At 34.9% G+C, this 19,469-nt stretch overlaps 1 protein-coding gene across 1 annotated transcript in view; it reads right to left on the bottom strand.

The window, feature by feature from the left end:
• Positions 1-2,614: 2,614 nt before the first annotated feature.
• LOC128218168 (kinesin-related protein 4-like) overlaps positions 2,615-19,469 on the bottom strand; it is a 28,999-nt gene continuing 12,144 nt past the window's right edge. Inside the window, exons 3-10 of the mRNA XM_052925741.1 lie at positions 17,988-18,156; positions 14,448-14,559; positions 13,781-13,923; positions 12,400-12,538; positions 10,150-10,291; positions 9,514-9,619; positions 6,036-6,137; positions 2,615-5,554 (exon numbers count right to left, since the gene is read on the bottom strand). Of these exons, the coding sequence (XP_052781701.1) occupies positions 2,985-5,554; positions 6,036-6,137; positions 9,514-9,619; positions 10,150-10,291; positions 12,400-12,538; positions 13,781-13,923; positions 14,448-14,559; positions 17,988-18,156 (3,483 nt within the window). The 3' untranslated portion in view covers positions 2,615-2,984. The remainder of the gene's footprint in view (positions 5,555-6,035; positions 6,138-9,513; positions 9,620-10,149; positions 10,292-12,399; positions 12,539-13,780; positions 13,924-14,447; positions 14,560-17,987; positions 18,157-19,469) is intronic.

Genomic DNA, 19,469 nt, shown 5'->3' with positions numbered 1-19,469 from the left:
CTTCCTAAATTGATAATATCAATGAATACGATTTCTGGAAGAACACTAGACTAGTATTAACTCAAATAATTATTTGATATGAATTTTGAATGTTATATATGATCAAAAGTATTGTATATTCACATGTATGTATAAGTCAACATCAGAGTGCTATTAGGTACTCAAGTCAACGAATGGATTACAAGTGTGTTTGTCAATAAAGAGACATCGAGTCCTTAACGGACATTATTTTCAAACACGTAATAGATGATATATGCGATGAATGTAAATTCCACGCCATAATGTCAAAACAATCATTTCATGGAACATGTTCAAATCAATTTAACATTTTCCTGATCACTTAATTCTTCGAACAAAGAAAAAACATTCTTGAAATGCTGGCGACGTTAGAGACGTCTTTATTATGGGTTTATGAAAGTAAAAACAAAAAAGGAAACGTTTGTAAGCATCAAAATAATGATTTAACCACATCGATATCATACAATACCTAATCAATCTAATTAACTTCACTTTAATTGACTTATAATTATCTGTCAATTAAACTGATTCTCAGCAAAGACATTTGTCAAATTTAACATGCATTAAATTGAACACTAAAACAGAAATAAACTGTCAGTTAACTGTCTTCTAAATTACAAGCGGTGTGCGAATGTCGCACACGATAAAATATTTATCATATTACTCATTTTAGTTGTCACGTTGCATTTGAAAGGCTTGTACATTTAATCAATGTGTGGCTGACTTTATTAGTCAAGTCCTTCAGTTATTGGGGCCTAATTACTTCATTTTGATATTTAAATATCAGCAGGCAGAATTGAGCACAGCCTTGTCATTTTCTTGAATGGTTTGTTTCATAAGTAGCAGGCTAGATAGGGTTCTTTGCGTGAGATGTCTCATTGTGACGGATGTCTCACGGTTTAAGCCATGATTTCTTTGGTTTAAACACATTTTATTGAGCAAAAATAAACAACATTTCACTATAAATACGAATTCAAAACTCAGGATAAGAACGGTGAAAATACTCATCAAGTTCCTTTCCCTGCTATGATACATTATAAATGGCATTTAAGACAGGTTTAACTAATGAACTTACTATCATGTTAAACTATGTTTTAAACACAGACACTTGAATGTGATTGTAAATTACCTATAACTTAGAATCAAATGTTTATTTAGGAATTGCTTAAAGATGCACTCTTACTCCCAAATAAGATTAACCACAATTAATGCAATTGTTTTAATATACCAAAATGGACGAATAAATGTCGGAAACAATGGTTCTTATGAAGGATACCGAGTTTAATTTGAAAGAAAAATGCAGAAAACACGGTATTTCTACCTTATGAGACGATGGTCGATCGCACTAATTCTTTGAGCACTCACCAACCATTTAACATTTGTGCGTTTTCAGCTATTAATATTTTACATAAATGCATTATTTAGTAAGTAGTTACAGGTTTATCACTCAAAATTTGTGTTTGTTTGCTATGTGTATGTATAGATATTGAATAGGAGTGTCAATTTAATCGTATTAAATTTTAATACGATTAAAGTGACATCCCTATTCAAAATCGCATCGTTTATGTCTTTAATCTTGTTCTTCCTGTTTTCTCATACTGTATTATATTTTAAAAATATAATACAGTATGAGAAAACAGGAAGAATAAGATGTGTTGTGAATGTGGGTGGGTCTAGTCGATCACTGGCTTCCAATATCTTTTGACATGTAAATAAAACGATGACTTCACCTTATAAAACATGAACGGAGGGTTACCTCAGTCAGAGAATGAACAGTTATGCGCATATGATGCCTTTGCTCAGCAGAGAGAGGACAAAAGAGGAAAAAGTGGTGCATAGTCTCCCGATTTCCACACCTACTCAGATCTACCTAAAAGTGACGGGAAAATATTTCTTTAATCAGATGATGATCATGGGAACTACAATCGTTGCGGAGGCGGTTTAGGAGTTTTGGGCTTATCCGAATAGTGGTTCTAATCTTGGAGGCAAGTCAATGCTGGTATTGTAGAAGGAAGGAATTCATTAAAATACATGGATGGCCGGGTTCGGAAACTGGATATGGTGGATTTCTAAGAGATCCTGTTGAAGCTTGTCCTACTGTCTGGGTAACCTAACCCGACAGATAATCTGGCGTATAACCATTTTTCATTTTAAAGAAGAGAAGAAGCTTGAGTTTTTCTCGTCTAGTATTTAAACTTTCCCTTGAAGCAATCGTAGAGAAATCAGACGACTACAACCAGGAAGTATACGGGCACAATATTTTTTGTCCAGGTCGACTTTTTAATATTGTGTAAATTATCACAGATAGCATCTTCATACACCTAAGATTGGCCTAATAATTGAGAAAAACTACCAGGGTCCGCCTATCAAGACGGTAACAAATACGTTTCATTATATTAACTATGGGCCATGCCTTATCTTTGATGTAGTTAATAACACAACGCCAACTGCAATCATCAGAGAAAAAATACCTAATGTTTGTGAGATTCAACAGAAGGTATAGCTGTGTTGAACATGTACACTGGTGGTTGAATGAGTTTATTTCTGAACTGGATTTGTTTTGTAATAACAATGGCATTGAAAGACGAAAACGTGATTCGATTTCAACCTCATTTTATTGATATCATAAAATATAAAACATTGCATGACAAAAGCAAAATTTAGGTATATGATATCAGACATTTTTTAGGGTTAATGGAATTCATTTACATTAAATTAACGTTGCATCCCATTCATTGCTATTTGATATTCCTGCCACCCATAAAATTGCTAAAATATAATGATGTTATCTATGAATAGCAGCAACAGTTTTCATTTAAATGTAACGAAGATGTTTAGCAAAAAATCAAAACATTTCTGGGACAAATACCCCAATAAGAACCCACTTTGTAAAATGTCCATTCTTGTTTCTCTTCAAATTACATGTGCATATCAGTATTCTCATAGAAATCTTCTTAATAATATTTTCACATTTCTTTCTTTTTCTTGACCACAGGCTTGGGTTGTCTACACATTTGCTTTATATACTGATTCTGATCATTGAAACTTGCACCTTTCCAGTTATCTGACTGATGGTGAAATGCACCTCCACCACGACCACTCTGATATGGGCTATAAAACTGCATCTGGGGATTATAGAATTGATGGTGATGATGTTGATAATAGTATGGATTTTGTCTGTAATCAAAATGAGAATGACTTCTGGCTGTGATGTTCGGGTCAGGTGTTTGATACAACTTTTGCCACTCTTGAAATTGCGTATACCAAGTTTCCATTTTCTCCTGATAAGAATCCCTTGTTGTTTCTCTTTTTGCCCTGCATAAATAATTACCACCATTTGTGAGATGGTTTCCAATTTGACTTTCCTTAGGCTGAGTTTTCTTGTTTTCTTTTGTTAGTACAAATGACTTACCATTAACAGATACTTTTGAATAACACTTGTCATCATGCTGGCTGTTGTCCGTGTATGATTGAGACTTTCTTGAGGTGCTGTTTTGTCTCTTGGACATTAATGATTTGATTTCATTTCTGTATTCCCTTTCAGAATCAGATTCATCACTTGAAGACATTGAATCGTCACTTGAATCATCACTTGAATCATCAGAGCTAGTACATAAATCATCATCGTTGAGCTTGAAAACATCATTTGTTTCGTCATTAGGCTCTTTAGAGCTAGTTAACAAATCATCATCTTTTTGGTGAAAGCAACCCTTTGTTTCAGCAACTAGCTCAGTACTCTTCAAGTCTTGGATACCTTTAACTTCATCCAGACTTTGTTTAAAGCTTGACAGAGTTTCTGCAAATTCATTTCTTTTTAATGGACAAATTTCTTTCTCAGGTGATAAATCTGGTGTTATATCTTCAACTATTCTAGTATGCTTATCTATTAAATTTGCTGCTGACCCTGTACTACCTGAGCCTTTAGAACCACCTTCTATATTTTCTTCAGAATCTTTAAGTGTCTCATCAGCACTTACTTCATCTTCAACATCGTCCTTCTCTTCCATTGTTTGCTGTTGAAGCAGATAACCGATGGCAAATTTGTTATGGTAGCCTTGCTTTTGTCTCCTTGGCTTCTGTTCTTTTTTCTGCATTCCATTAGAACGCAGTCTGTTTTCCTTTGACATAAAATTCTTTGTTGAAGATATTTCAGGACCTATTTCTTGTTTGGTTTCTAGCAAATGTACTTTTTTCTTGTAACATTCTTCTACTGTCAATTCCCGAAATTTACCAGTGCTAACAATATTATATATCATCACATTTTCTTTACTAGCTTTTTCCAAACTTTGCTGTGTTTTTTCAACATGTCTCTCATTCTGGGTTTGGTTCGAATCATTCTCTTCAATGCCTATCCTAGATTTTTGACAACTGTTCTTTGTTATCTCTATTTGCTCCTCCACTGCAACCTTCATTTGGTTGGGTCCATCAAAGTGAGTAGCGCCTGAGTCTTCACCCTCTTTTATATCATTGTTCTTAGCAAGGAGTCTCACAGTTTCTGACCTGCTACCTGAAAATCCATCATTTAATGTATCTTGTATTTCAGTAATGTTTTCTTTCAGCTTTGCCAACTCTGGGTGGGTTTCTTTACATCTCGGAATGATACAGGAATCCGCTTTTGCAACAGCTGAACTCACTCCAGACACGTCATTTCTAAATGCTAACAAAGATTCTATTGCAGATGAATAAGTATGCGACTTTCTAAGTGATTTAAAACCTATATTTGACTTATATATATCTGTCAATCTAACCTTTTCCATAGAAGAACATGTGTTGTTCAGTCTCTCTCTAACCACAGATGTTAATGAATGGTTCTGAAAGGAGACTGTTTTGTTTTCAACAGAGACTGTTTGTTCTTTTGTTCCAGTAGAACTACTAGCCCCATCATTTTTTTGTCTATTAACACCACTTAGCACTGGCGTTTCTATAAGACATTCAGTTTCTTTGATGTCAGAGATCAATTCTCTTTCTGGGTCATTTGCCATTCCCTTTGTATCATTAGTTTCATTCTTTCCTGCATCTTCTTTATGTCTTAAAGTTGAGCTTTTATCTGATCTATCACCCGCAATCTCAAAATGTAACTTAATGTCAGTTTCAGCATTTAAAATCTCGTCATTTTCATCTTCAACATAAGGTTCACATATGTCTCCATTAGTTGTAATAAAACCATTTTCATAAGTTCCATCTTTTTCAAACTCATTCACATCATTTTTATCATCATCATCATCATCATCATCATCATCATCATCATCACCATCCAATTCTTCTTCAGTTTCCCCCTCATTTCCATTTTGGCTTTGCTTATCAGGTCTACCACTCACATGTTTCTCAGGGCTAGCTAGAACCATGCTAAGTTCAGTAACATTTAGCTTCCTAGGGCTGGCCGATTTCATGCTATGTGTTGTATCAGTAACATTAAATTTCCCAGAAGAGGTCTGAATCTTGTAATTTGTAAGGTCAGTGTTGATGATTTCAGCAGAGACAACGTCATCCAGATACACAGGGCCATCAGGGTGAGCAAGATCACTTGGCAAGGGATCTGTAATTAACAAAATAGTGATATTAAGTTCAAAATTCAAGAACTTCTTTCAGCCAATTTACTGTTGACTAATGACCCATTCAATAGTTTTAATTAGTGAACAATTTAATAGTGAACATCTTACCATATAAATATTTATGGGGAAACAATGACTGTGAATTCAATGCATTGAAAATGTATGAGCAGAGCAGAGCAAACCCCAACATTGATATTTTGTTTTTCATTATAATAGATTATTCAGCAATAACTACAGTCAAAGTTATGGGCCTTGTTTTGCATGTGCATATTGTATCTGGCAACAGGTGTATCAAGTTTCCTTTAAATATCTCGAAAGTTATGGCCAAGGTTCATGTTTTTCAACATCAAGGCAATAAACAATATTGATGACAACAACACCAAGGCTATGACAATACCTTAACATTGTCATGAGATAAAGGGAGTTAAATCATCAATGCAATTTACAGTAAATCTGATGGCATACCTGGTAAGGTGTTAATCTGGGTGTTACAGCGTTTCTGTATGGAGTCCAAGTTCAGTTTTTCCTGGCCGTCACTGATAAGGCTGACAGCAATACCAAACGAACCTACGAGATGAACATTTTACTATTTAGTTTTTATTGAAACAAAGGATAGATACTCTTAAAAAATGTTGCAGTATATTTGTGTGGAGTCTAATGTCAAACTTGCCTGACCTTCATTGACAAAACTAAAAACAATGTCAAATTATCCTATAAAATAATCAGAACTTGTTTTCATTATTTCATTGCTTATAATAATAAAGGGGCCCTATTTACAAAGCATCTTAAGGAAATTTTAAAATATTACTCAACATCAGTGTAAATATTTGAAAATTTCTTTAAAACGGTGTCTTTATTTTTAAAAACTCATGTTTCATAATAAATATTCACATATTTTAATTGTAGAATATATTTTAAGATTTAAACACTCTTCCTTTTGGTATAAAACAGTTAAGGAAGTGGTTCTATTTAAGGAAATTGTATGTAATTTAAAGTTATAATATGACACTTCTTTTATACAGCCCCAAGAGTTTTATCATCATTTTCAGTTGTCTTACAACATAAACCAAATGAACAATGATATGTAAAAATTTACACTTAAAAACATATATAAATTATACATGTTCTATGACAAAACCTTGCTCAAAATAAAAGAAGACTGCACATCAGGAAAAATTTGATAAAAGAAACATGAAAAGATGGAAGAACAATATGTAAACAAAAAACATATAGAGGATAATAGTTTGTTTCAGCATAAGATTGTAATATATTTTAACAAGTGAGCACCAAAATATACATGAAATATTCACTTTTGGTGTTCACGAAGTGAAGTATTTTGCAATGTTACCCTGAAACAAACAATTTTTCTTTTCATTATATTCCTATAATTCGAGTTAAAAGTCATTTAAATACACTTTATTAGAAAATCTTGCTAATTTGTATGCACACTACCTTCATTTTGGAAATGACGTCGTTGAATTTTGTCCCAGCCCTGTGCACATGTTTGATTTTAATTTGAGATTGGGCCAAGATTTCAAAACAATGAAAAATATCAATTTAATATTTTCACTCTTTCAAACAGTGAAACATTGATTTCATTTCATTGACAAAACACTTTAAACCACTGGAAAGCATATGATAACTAGAAGCGCCGCAATGCGACGAAACCAGGTTTTTGTTATGGGCAATCAGAAATTATAGCCAATTAATTTGTTGTATGAGCAAGTTCAATCTGCAGCTTCATATAAGCTATATTCACACTAATATTCATCACTATCCATCAATTCTAACTAAGTTGTTGGGCAGAAAAACATTTTTCTATTTTAAGGAAAAGTGACCTTGACCCCACCTCCCAAGCTAGCTCTTCACATAAGCTACCTTCGCTCTAAGTTTCATCAATATCTATCAATGCTAACTAAAGTTATTGGGCAGAAACCATTTTTCTATTTTTAGTAACAGTGACCTTGACCCCACCCCCCCTCAAAAGAAATTCCAAGCTTGCTCTTCACATAAGCTACTAGTACCTACACACAAAATTTCGTCAATATATATCAATCCTAACTAAAGTTATTGGGCAGAAACCATTTTTCTATTTTAAGTAACAGTGACCTTGACCTTAGCACCACCCCCCTCAAAAGGAATCCCAAGCTAGCTCTGTACATAAGCTACCTACACACCAAGTTTTATCAATATCTATCAATGCTAACTAAAGTTATTGGGCGGACACCATTTTTAAATTTTTAGTAACAGTGGCCTTGACCTTAGCCCCACCTCCCTCAAAAGCAATCCCAAGTTAGCTCTTTACATAAGCTACCCACACACCAAGTTTAATCAGTATCTATCAATGCTATCAAAAGTTATTTGGCAAAAAACATTTTTCTATTTCAAGTAACAGTGACATTGACCGTAGCCCCTCCCCACTCAAAAGCAATCCTAAGCTAGCTCTTCATATGATACCTACACACCAAGTTTCATCAATATCTGTCAAACCTAACTAAAGCTATTGGGCGGAAACTATTTTTCTATTTTAAGTAATAGTGACCTTGACCTTAGTCCCTCCCCACTCAAAAGCAATTCCAAGCTAGCTCTTCACATAAGCTACCTACACACCAATTTTCATCAATATCTATCAATGCTAACCTATGTTATTGGGCAGAAACCATTTTTCTATTTTTAGTAACAGGCGACCTTGACCTTAGCCTCACCCCCCTCAAAAGCACTCCCAAGCTAGCTCTGTACATAAGCTACATACACACCAAGTTTCATCAATATCAGTCAGTGCTAACTAAAGTAATTGGGCAGAAACCATTTTACTATTTTAAGTAACAGTGACCTTGACCATTTTTCTATTTTAAGTAATAGTGACCTTGACCTTAGCCCCTCCCCACTCAAAAGCAATCCAAAGCTAGCTCTTCACATAAGCAACTTACACACCAAGTTTCATCAATATCGGTCAATGCTAACTAAAGTTATTGGGCAGAAACCATTTTTCTATTTTTAGTAACAGTGACCTTGACCTTAGCCCCACCCCCCTCAATAGCAATCCAAAGCTAGCTCTTCACATAAGCTACCTACACACCAACTTTTGTCAATATCTATCAATGCTAACTAAAGTTATTGGGCAGAAACCATTTTTCTATTTTAAGTAACAGTGACCTTGACCATTTTTCTATTTTAAGTAATAGTGACCTTGACCTTAGCCCCTCCCCACTCAAATGCAATCCCAAGCTAGCTCTTCACATAAGCAACTTACACACCAAGTTTCATCAATATCGGTCAATGCTAACTAAAGTTATTGGGCAGAAACCATTTTTCTATTTTTAGTAACAGTGACCTTGACCTTAGCCCCTCCCCCCTCAATAGCAATCCAAAGCTAGCTCTTCACATAAGCTACCTACACACCAACTTTTGTCAATATCTATCAATGCTAACTAAAGTTATTGGGCAGAAACCATTTTTCTATTTTAAGTAACAGTGACCTTGACCATTTTTCTATTTTAAGTAATAGTGACCTTGACCTTAGCCCCTCCCCACTCAAAAGCAATCCCAAGCTAGCTCTTCACATAAGCAACTTACACATCAAGTTTCGTCAATATCTATCAATGCTTACTAAGTTATTGGGCAGAAACCATTTTTCTATTTTTAGTAACAGTGACCTTGACCTTAGCCCCACCCCCCTCAAAAGCAATCCCAAGCTAGCTCTTCCCATAAGCTACCTACACACCAAGTTTCATCAATATCTATCAATGCTAATAAAAGTTATTGAACAGAAACCAATGTTTGACGCCCGCCCGCCCGCCCGCCCGCCCCGCCCGACGACAACCTCATTCTAATAACCCGGTTTTCGTTGAAAACCTGGTTAAAAAACTTATACACATGTACAATGACAAAACGTTGCTCAAAATAAAAGACTGCACAAAAGGAAAACTTCAGAGTTTGGTACCAAATCGCCCCGCTCGTCCAATCCTGTGAAGGTAGGTCTCATGGTCCTTAGGGACGTCTAGGTTGATCACCATGTTCACTTTGTCTGCGTCTATACCCCGAGATGTCTGTAACAAACACGATAACAATGGTTAAGATCTTAGCGGCATTATACAGACGCAAGTAAGAGTCAGTTGGTACATTAAAATGATGGCACTTAAAAATATTATAGTAAAATCGTGATGAATTTATTAGTGTCAATTAAATGACTGTACTGATTGATATTATATGTTTGCAATCTATATTTTTTCTTACAATTACATTGTTACACAAAATTACAGCGACCTTCAAGTTTGGCCTTTAAATTTACCCGTATTCAGTGAAGACATTCTGAATAAGAGCAGTGATCCTATGAATATTAAGAATTAATGTGATAGATGGATGTAAGATACCATTTCGTTTTACTTACCTCAAAATCAATAGGGGTCATCTACTAGTTATGACCAACTGGCATACCAAGTATGAAGTTCCTAAGTCCCAGGGTTCTTTAGATATTGAGCGCAAATAAACTGTGACATATTGACTGATGGACAGGGCAAAATAAAATATGTCTACCCATGAATGAAGGAGAGACATAATTATGGTAAAACCAAATTACAAGATCAGTTGAGATGAGGATCCTACACTTGTATGTCTTGAGTCTGGCCATTGCCTCGTTCCGGTCCTTCTGATCCAAGCAGCCAGCTATACACGCTGTGGGCCAACCCTTACTGTTTAACACATCAGCTAACGTCTGCGCCCTTGTAAAGGAAATAAAACAATTCTATAACATTAATAACATTTGAGCTACAGTATGTTATAAGCCACGGCCTGATTTCGATCAACCAGCTATACACGCTGTGGGTCAGCCATTACTGTTTAACACATCAGCTAACGTCTGCGCTCTAAAATTGGAATTAAACAAGAGATGTTTGTCAAACATTATGCCCCCCTGAGCGCCATGTTGTCAGGATCATATGGACAATTGAATGAAATATGCATGGACCGAAATGACAGCTGGTTTGTTGAGGCAGTTTTAAGATTATGACCATTCAAAGTGTGAGGAAAGAGTGTGTTATGACCATGACCTTTGACCTCAAAATCCATAGGAGTCATCAGTTGGTCACAAAAAATCTAAATGTCAAGTTTGAGGGCCATGAATACAGGCATTGATAAGTTATCACACAGACAATATTTTTTCATTCAAGGTCACTGTGATCTTGATATTTGACCACATCATCCCTAAAATCATAAGGGGTCATCTACAGATCAGACGCAACATCAAATCAAGTTTGAGAGCCATGGGTGCAGGCATTGTCGAGTTATCACTCGAAACATTTTCGCATTCAAGGTCACTGTAAACTTGACCTTTGACACGATGATTCCTAAAATCAAAAAGGGTCATCTTATGGTCAGGCCCATGTCAAGTTTGATGATCATAGGTCTAGGCATTGTTGAGATATCACAGGGAGAAGATTTGTTCACTTTTTTGCGTTAAATATAACTGTGACCTTAACCTTGGCCTGATGACCCCCAAAATCAAGAGGGGTCATCTACTGGTCAGACCAATCCTTCATGTCAAGTTTGATGACCATAGGTCCAGGAATTGTTGACTTTGCTTTCAAGGTCACTGTGACCTTGACCTTTGACCCCTAAAATCAATAGGGTCTTCTACTGGTCAGGCTCAACTTCCAAGTCAAGTTTGAGGGCCATGGGCAGGTTTCTCAATAGGAACCGGCCGACGGCTTAAAAGGCCGCTTCAAAATCGGCAAATTCTTAAAAATGATATCGAAGAAATTTTGTAAACATCCTGCCGGAAACCGGAAATCTAAATTATGTGACATTGACCTTAAGCCCGATGACCCCCCCAAAAAAATAAAGGTCATCTACTGGTCAGGCCCAACTTCCATATCAAGTTTGATGACCATAGGTCTAGGCATTGCTGAGTTATCACTCGGACCAGCTTTAAAATTATTTACCATTAAAGGTCACTGTGACCTTGACCTTTGACCTGATGAGCCCTTAAATCAATAGGGGTCATCTACTGGTCAGGCCCAACCTTCATGTCAAGTTTGATGACCATACGTCCAGGAATTGTTGAGTTATCACTCGGACAAGCTTTGGTCTACCGACGGACGGACCGACCGACCGACATACCGACATGCCTGTGCAAAGCAATATACCCCTCTTCTTCGAAGGGGGGCATAATTATGATATTCTGTGGGTGGTGGTGGGGTTCTGTTCAAAATAGCCTCAGAGACACTGTTGGCAAGCTGCTATTGTTTAATGAGATCTGTTCAGTATTTAAGTTATTACAAGTATATCAGAACATTCATTATTTTTTTTTACTTCCCTCATTTTTTCACCAATGCAATATCAAATTGTAACCCAAAGCATTTGACTGCGAGCATCTATTGATATAAGTGAAACTATGAATTAACAATACAACACAAATCAGGGCTTCCGTTAAAAGAAGTTTGGAAGTATATTACTCCCTAGAAATGGGTTAAAACTTCCAAAATTGATTCCTTGAAAGTACAAAAACTTCAATAGTTTTGAAGAAAACTTTCAAAGTTGAAAGCTTGGAAGTTCAAAATATCAAAACCTGGTGTCAATATTACTTGAATGGTCCCAATTTCAATCAGTCTTTGAGTTAATTGAATTATCATAAGTCTGTGAATTTGGCAAGTTTAAGGTGCCAATTCAATTTTAACATACAATTCAAAATACAGTTCAAAATAAGTGGAAAAACATTGTATTCGGGAGACTTAGCCTTCCACATTTCAGTGAAAAACTTCCATAATTGATGGACAGGAAGTTCAAACTTCCAGTTTCAAATTCTTAATGGTAGCCCTCCACTAATCATTACCTGGTCTGAAGGTTAGAGAAGACTAAACACTGTTGGAAGCTCACTGATGACAGAAGATGGATGAGAACTTTGGTTTTCTCCTCAAACACGGCATGAGGCACGGGGTGGTAGGGCACGGTGGTATAGAACTGGCGTATTCCTGGAAATTGATTAATAAGAAGTTCGGTCTTTTCTCTGATTGAGGGAAAAATTAGTTCAGAACATTGTTAAAGTACTGGATCGTTGTAAACTTTTAAATCTTTAAAGTTTCATGAACATACACGTAATCTGCAATATTTTTAAATATATATAAACCACTGATTGAGCTGTGTTTGTTTATCTTAATATTTATCAGCACATAACGAAAATATTTCACCTTAAAATGTTAACAATGATGCAGTGAACAAGGTTGTTAACTTTAATAAAGTTCTGAACAATCGACCCATGGTGTATAACTGACAGATATAGATCTGTCAAGAAGGCGATGTTATGAAACTAAAGGGGCACCAGAGCTGAAGTCGGTAGAGTAGCCGTAAAAACACACACAATCCCATCTGTTTCAGTAAAATTTCTGGCTACAATTTACATGGACATGAACATAGTTTACAACCTTAAATTTAACTTATTAACATCAATTTTTATATGCTTGGATAAAATTAATGTCTTAATACCCTGAGTTTGAAAGGCACTTTTTACAAGAGAAAAAGCTTATAATAAAATGAAGTGTGGCAAATCATAAGGAGTGTTCAAACTACATGAAAGACACTGTTGCCTGGAACCCTTCAACAAATGTTGATATATGCTCAAATATATCCTTTGAAGTCAACAAGAGTTAGCAATGCAATTTAGAAAAAGGCTGTAGCATGATTGGTTGATTGACATTATCATGTGATGCAACTTATGTATTACATAAAGGTTAAAATATCAGTCAGCTTCAGATGCATAACCCTGAAAATTCATTTTTGGTGCCAAAAAAAACATGAGTGAGACTCTTTAAATATTAGTTTAATAATAAAAATGTTAAGAGATATCTGCTATTCTCACAGTCAAATGAGTGTTTATAATGTTTATACTAGCAACCCATCTGAAGACGATATTCATTTGGAACATATTAAGCATAAATATCAGTAGATGTGTCAAGCAGATACTGGGTAAATTGTAAATATGATGAAGCAGCAGATATGATATCATAGTTTCCTTTGACTGAAGACAGAATGACTGTGTCTTTTGCTTGAAATATTGAATAAACCATGGATACTAAAATATATTTCACAAGACAAAAACTGCCAATTTCGAAATTTAAGAAGGGTAACTTTTTCAGCATGTTTTGGTTCAAAGACTCTGATGGTTCTAAAAAAGTAGCTATTCTAAAGTAAATCAGGTGTTCTGCAGAAAAAAGTACCGAGTAAGGCAGGGTCAGTGATGTTCAGCCGAAGAAATGTGGGGTTTCTCATGTATGCTGTCAGATGATTGGCCAGATATTCCGGATAGGTGGCAGACAGGGCTAGCATCTGCTTGTTCTCTGGTAGGGTGGAATAGATCCAACTGAAATGGTGATTTTTTTTATTAAATTTGATGTGCTGCTAACATATTTTAGAGCAAAAACAAAACATGTCGGCATCGTTTTATAATGAGTTGAGTTTCGCGAAAATCAGACTCCATTATAACAGAGTTGCAACTTAGAGCAGAAAAGTCATTAAAACAAAACCATTACCAGATACAAATAAAAGTTGTGGTTGCTATCTTGGGCCATATCCATTAAGATATAAGTTGAGTCAGATTAGAAAATACCAGGGTTAATTTAAATCTTATTTTAAAGAAACCTAACCTAACAGTCAAAAATTCAGAAAGCACACACAAGTCCACAAGCCCTCTACTGGTATAATGCTTTCCAGTATTGCTCAAATTCTTGATTTTAAATAGCAGGGCTTGTTCAAATTAGTCAATGGCAAGCAAGAGTATCAGGCTTTAGACTTGTTCATCCAAAAGTCTAATTTCAATAACTGAGTAAGCACTACGCAACATAACATGATTGTACTTGAATGCAGTTGTGCATTTCAGGACCTTACTTGATTTGTTCCTGGAAGCTCTCTTCCAGCAGTTTGTCAGCCTCATCAAGAACAAACAGACGAATACTGTCTGTCCGTAGTACTCCCCCTTCAATCAACTGCTTTACACGACCTGGATACAAATAAAATCAGTTTAATCATTTTATTACAATATTTCCTTATAAAAAACAGAACACAGCCAAATACTGTATATTATTTTTTAAAGGGGCTAGACACTGCATGGTCCCAAAATTGACAAATACAGTAGTTCCTCAAAATAAGCCTAGAATTATCGATATACAGTTTTATATACAGTTTTATTTCATAATACAATAGACAATATGTCCATGAGTATACATATTATAAAACGTACATTAATTGCAAAATAAGTCATAGGTCGTAAGACATGATGTATTAACAGCGAAGAGGATATGTTTTTTACTTATAATACATATGAAACGTCTTTCGTAATTCAAACGCTTTATACAAATACATCGCTAAATTTCTATTCACAAATTTCATATATGAGCTCATATGAGGCCAATAATACATCATTTTACATGATTAAGAGAAAATTTTGTTGCTGTCTCAGCTGAGTTAACCTATTTAAAAATAGCGCATATAATGTTTTCCCAGTTTATAGTGTGTATATTAAGCAGGTGAAAGTCACATCATTAGTACAGATACATATATATCAATGCTATTTTTAAATTTACTTGGATTGATGTGGTAGAAAAACCCAGTGAATTTCCAAATTGGAATAATATAAAAAAAATGCAGAGGATACATGTGTCGTAAGCGATGTGATACATCAATAAGTATGATTTAATGTGTTTCACCCAACATTATCAATTTATTTAAAATTTGAACAATTTTCTCTTTTTCTTGCAATGGTATCATCTGGTGTCTAGTCCCTTTAACAAAACCCTGGCAACTTCTTAACAGTACTGGAACTTATTTGTTGAGAACTAATTATAAATCACAAGTCACTTTAAATTTCAATTACACCAACCTAAAGTAAGAATATATCAATTGCTATTTTGCACAATAAATAATCAGTTCCAGTACATTGGGCCTCCGTTTACACAAATTGTATGTTTGCACATTTTATGTAAAAGAAAATTCACAAAGCAGTATATATTTATGCCAAACTGACACTTTTAGTATACATTATCAGGTGATGTTTAAAGAGATCTCTGATCTTAGGAGGGTGGTATGCAGCACATGGAAACTCAAAATTTGGCATCATTCTGTATAATTAATATATAAACAAGAGCTGTCACAGAGACAGCGCGCTCGACTATTCCGCCGCTTTTCAGTGTAAGGATTGAAAAGTTTTGGCGATTCATGCATGGATCACTGTTAGATTAGATTTCAATGCAAAATATGATGTGCTGAGATATTAACATAAATGTGGTTACATGCAAAATTTTAACCAGAATTTTTAAGTCTAATAATAAAGGGCCATTATTTGCAAAATACAGTTATCTAACTTGGTCATTCAATAAGGTTAGGTGGCTGAATACCATTGTACAGTCTCAATGCAATACATTAAGTAATTGCTGAGATATTATCCTATGTGTGCTAACATGCAAGACCGTAACCAGAATTTCTAAGTCGCATAATAAAGGGGCAAAAATTATATAATATGAAAGACAGAGTTATCTTACTTGATTAAATAAGAAGTTTAAATGGTTGGGAGCCTGTGTGTAAAGTTTCAATGCAAAACATGATGTATTCGCTGAGGTATTGACTTAAAAGTGGTTACATGCAAAACCTTAACCAGAATTTCTATGTTGAATAAAAAATGGGCCATTATTTGAATTTAATGCAAACTAGAGTTATCTTACTTGGTTATTTAAGTAGATTGGATGGTTGAATACCATTGTATAAAGTCGCAATGCAATACATCAAGTAGTTGCTGAGATATTATCCTATGTGTGTTTACATGCAAAACCTTAACCATAATTAAGTCAATTCATAAAGGCCCATAATTTGCACTATATTCAAAAGAGTGTTATCTTACTTCATTAATTTAGTAGGTTAGATAGTTGGGAATACATATCTAAAGTTTCAATGCAATACATGATATATTTGCTGAGATATTGACTTAAATGTGGTTACATGCAAAACCTTAACCAGAATTTCTAAGTCGAAAAATAAAGGGCAATTATTTCGCATTAAATGCAAACTAGAGTTATCTAACTTAATAAAGTTTAATAAAGTAGGTTGGATGGTTGAGTACGATTGTATCAAGTTTCAATGCAATACCTCAAGTAGTTACTGAGATATTAATCTATGTGTGCTTGCACGCAAAACCAGAATTTCTAAGTCAAATAATAAAGGCCTATTATTCGCATTATAAATGCAAACTAGAGTTATCTCACTTGGTTAATTAAGTAGGTTGGATGGTTGAGTACTATTGTATAAAGTCTCAATGCAATACTTCAAGAAGTTGCTGAGATATTAACCAACATGCAAAACCTTAACCAAAATTTCTAAGTCAGATAATAAAGGCCTATTATTTGCATTAAATGCAAACTAGAGTTATCTCACTTGATTAATTAAATAGGTTGGATGGTTGAGTACCATTGTATAAAGTCTCAATGCAATACCTCAAGTAGCTGCTGAGGTATTAACCTATGTGTGCTTGCACGCAAAACCTTAACCAAGGTGTGACGCCAACGCCGACACCGACGCTTGGGTGAGTAGTATAGCTCTCCTTATTCTTCGAGTAGTCGAGCTAAAAATCACACAAACAAGTAATGCTTTAAAAAAGAACTTTATATCTTGTTTTTATGTATATCGATTTATTGATATTATTGATATTTTATTGCATTATTCTGTACAAAGACTCTCAAAATAGTTCTATATGATCTGTTACACAGGATTTGGGTAGAAAATAAACAAGTATTCGCACACAAGGTGGGAAGGGGTTAGTTTATACCAATTTATTTTAGCTTGATTGAAAGGTAACAGATATTTTTAAGACTCTCTTGAGTCCGCTTTCTAGGTCAAACTAACCAGTACTCAAGACACATTAGGCTGAGTAATAGTTCTTGCATCAAACTGAATACCGGTATTAGACGTTCAGTTGATATATTGTATTTAACAGTCGCGTATCGGTCGAAATATTGATCAAATAAAAGCTTGAACAACATTTGTTTTCTCAATTTTTTTGATATTCTTATTCATCCATGCATGCCGCCATATTGTTTTTTTCAAAATATTGTGCCCTACCGATGCAGTCTAGTATGGTAGTGCTGGCGGTTTCGTCACACAACAGGTTTGTGTATATAATTGAAAGTGTATAATGTGCGTCAATTTCTGAACTTTATACAAAACATTCTTGAAACTACAACACTATTGCATTTGAAACTCATTTCATTTGATACTCAACCCTAACGTCCATGTGAGAGGCCACAATCAAGTTCCCAGACTGGGCATCGAACCCTGGACCTCTTGGTCGGGAGGCAGACACTCTCCCTCTGAGCCATTCCAACCTAAGGAAGGGGAAGGAGGTTACACCCTCACATAACACATAAACAAAAAGTCACGTACCAGGTGTACCCACAGCTATGTGGCATTTCTTCAGCTTGATCCTGTCTTCTTGCAGAGGCAGCCCACCGATGAATGTATGGCACAACAGACCTGAAGTTGCACTCCCAATGCTGTTGATAACCTCCCAAATCTGAACGGCTATCTCTCGAGTTGGGGCTAGCACCAGTACCTGGGTGTAGATGTTTCAATGACATACATAAACTATGATCTGCATCCAACTGTATAAAACTGGTTATCCATAGGTTATTTATAGGCTAGTTTGAACCAATTTCATTGAACAATAGTAATTATTGGGTAAATATTGACCAATAACTAAATGCTTGGCCTTACTCAGTGTGTGTTTACCACGTGATAAATTGGGTCATAAATTCTATGTCAGAAGGCAATTTGATTTGCTTTGAATGAAGACTTTAAACAAAGATTACTTCACTTTTTCTTCACCATTTTAAATGAAACAAAGTGCAGTCTACGCCGCTTATCAAGCCCCACATTGGGTATTTTACCAGAGTTTGATTGAGCGTTTAGTTTCTTAAAACACTTGGACAAACCATTTCACAATTCGGCTGTCTGACGGAGGACTGTCAAAACATTATTTTGGAAACAGCTTTGATGAAATTAATCACCTTATCAAACTTAGGTAATAAAATTAAGGCGGGGCTCTTTAAGCAGCATAGACTGCCCTTTGTTTTATTTTAATTGGTGTATTAAAAGAAAAGGTATGTTTGATTTAAATCTACATTTTAAGCAAAATGTTGCCTTCCGACGTAGTATATATGATGTACTATATCATCTGGTATACACACACTGTTACTTAACCTTAACAAATAATATTTCTTTAACCATTTTATACAACTGGCTGCGAATGAATTGTAGGACTTATTAATATATATATATATGGGTCCTTCTGAGCTATTGAGTAATATTTTATTTTTTTTATAAAAATGCTTGTAAAATTGCAATTATACTTGGAATATAAATAAATAACATTTGTATTTTCAAAACTTATATCAAGGATATAGAAAACGATAACTAAAATGTCCTGTTTATTAGGAATAATTTTTAAACTTTAAATATTTGTTAAAAAACGACGATTTTGGGGACGTTATTTGTGACATTTTCGAGTGCTATCATGCAAACTGTAAAAAAAAAGTAAATATTGCTTCATAATTACGGCAATTAGAAACAAACAATACAACAATAAAGTATGTATATAAATACGCAAATAGTTTGATTAAATCAGTTTGTTTTCTTGTATTTCTGTCCCGATAAACAAGTGCATTAGGACGTTACTATGTCGGTCCATTTTTTTGCATGAAAACATTGGAATCTCGATACGTCCATGCATATAATGTTGTGTGATGTGAGCGGTCTTTTACAAGAAGAAACACTGGTTTCGCGATATTTATGCGTTGCACCTGAATCTGATGATCAGAAACGCCACTATAAACTTTTATTCACAAAGTTTAATGTGTCGGTCCAACC

Source organism: Mya arenaria, chromosome 14, assembly GCF_026914265.1.
Source record: "Mya arenaria isolate MELC-2E11 chromosome 14, ASM2691426v1".
In the NCBI taxonomy this organism is placed as follows: domain Eukaryota; kingdom Metazoa; phylum Mollusca; class Bivalvia; order Myida; family Myidae; genus Mya; species Mya arenaria.
Note: the sequence above shows the minus strand (reverse complement) of the source record. Positions and strands in the feature narration are given on the sequence as shown.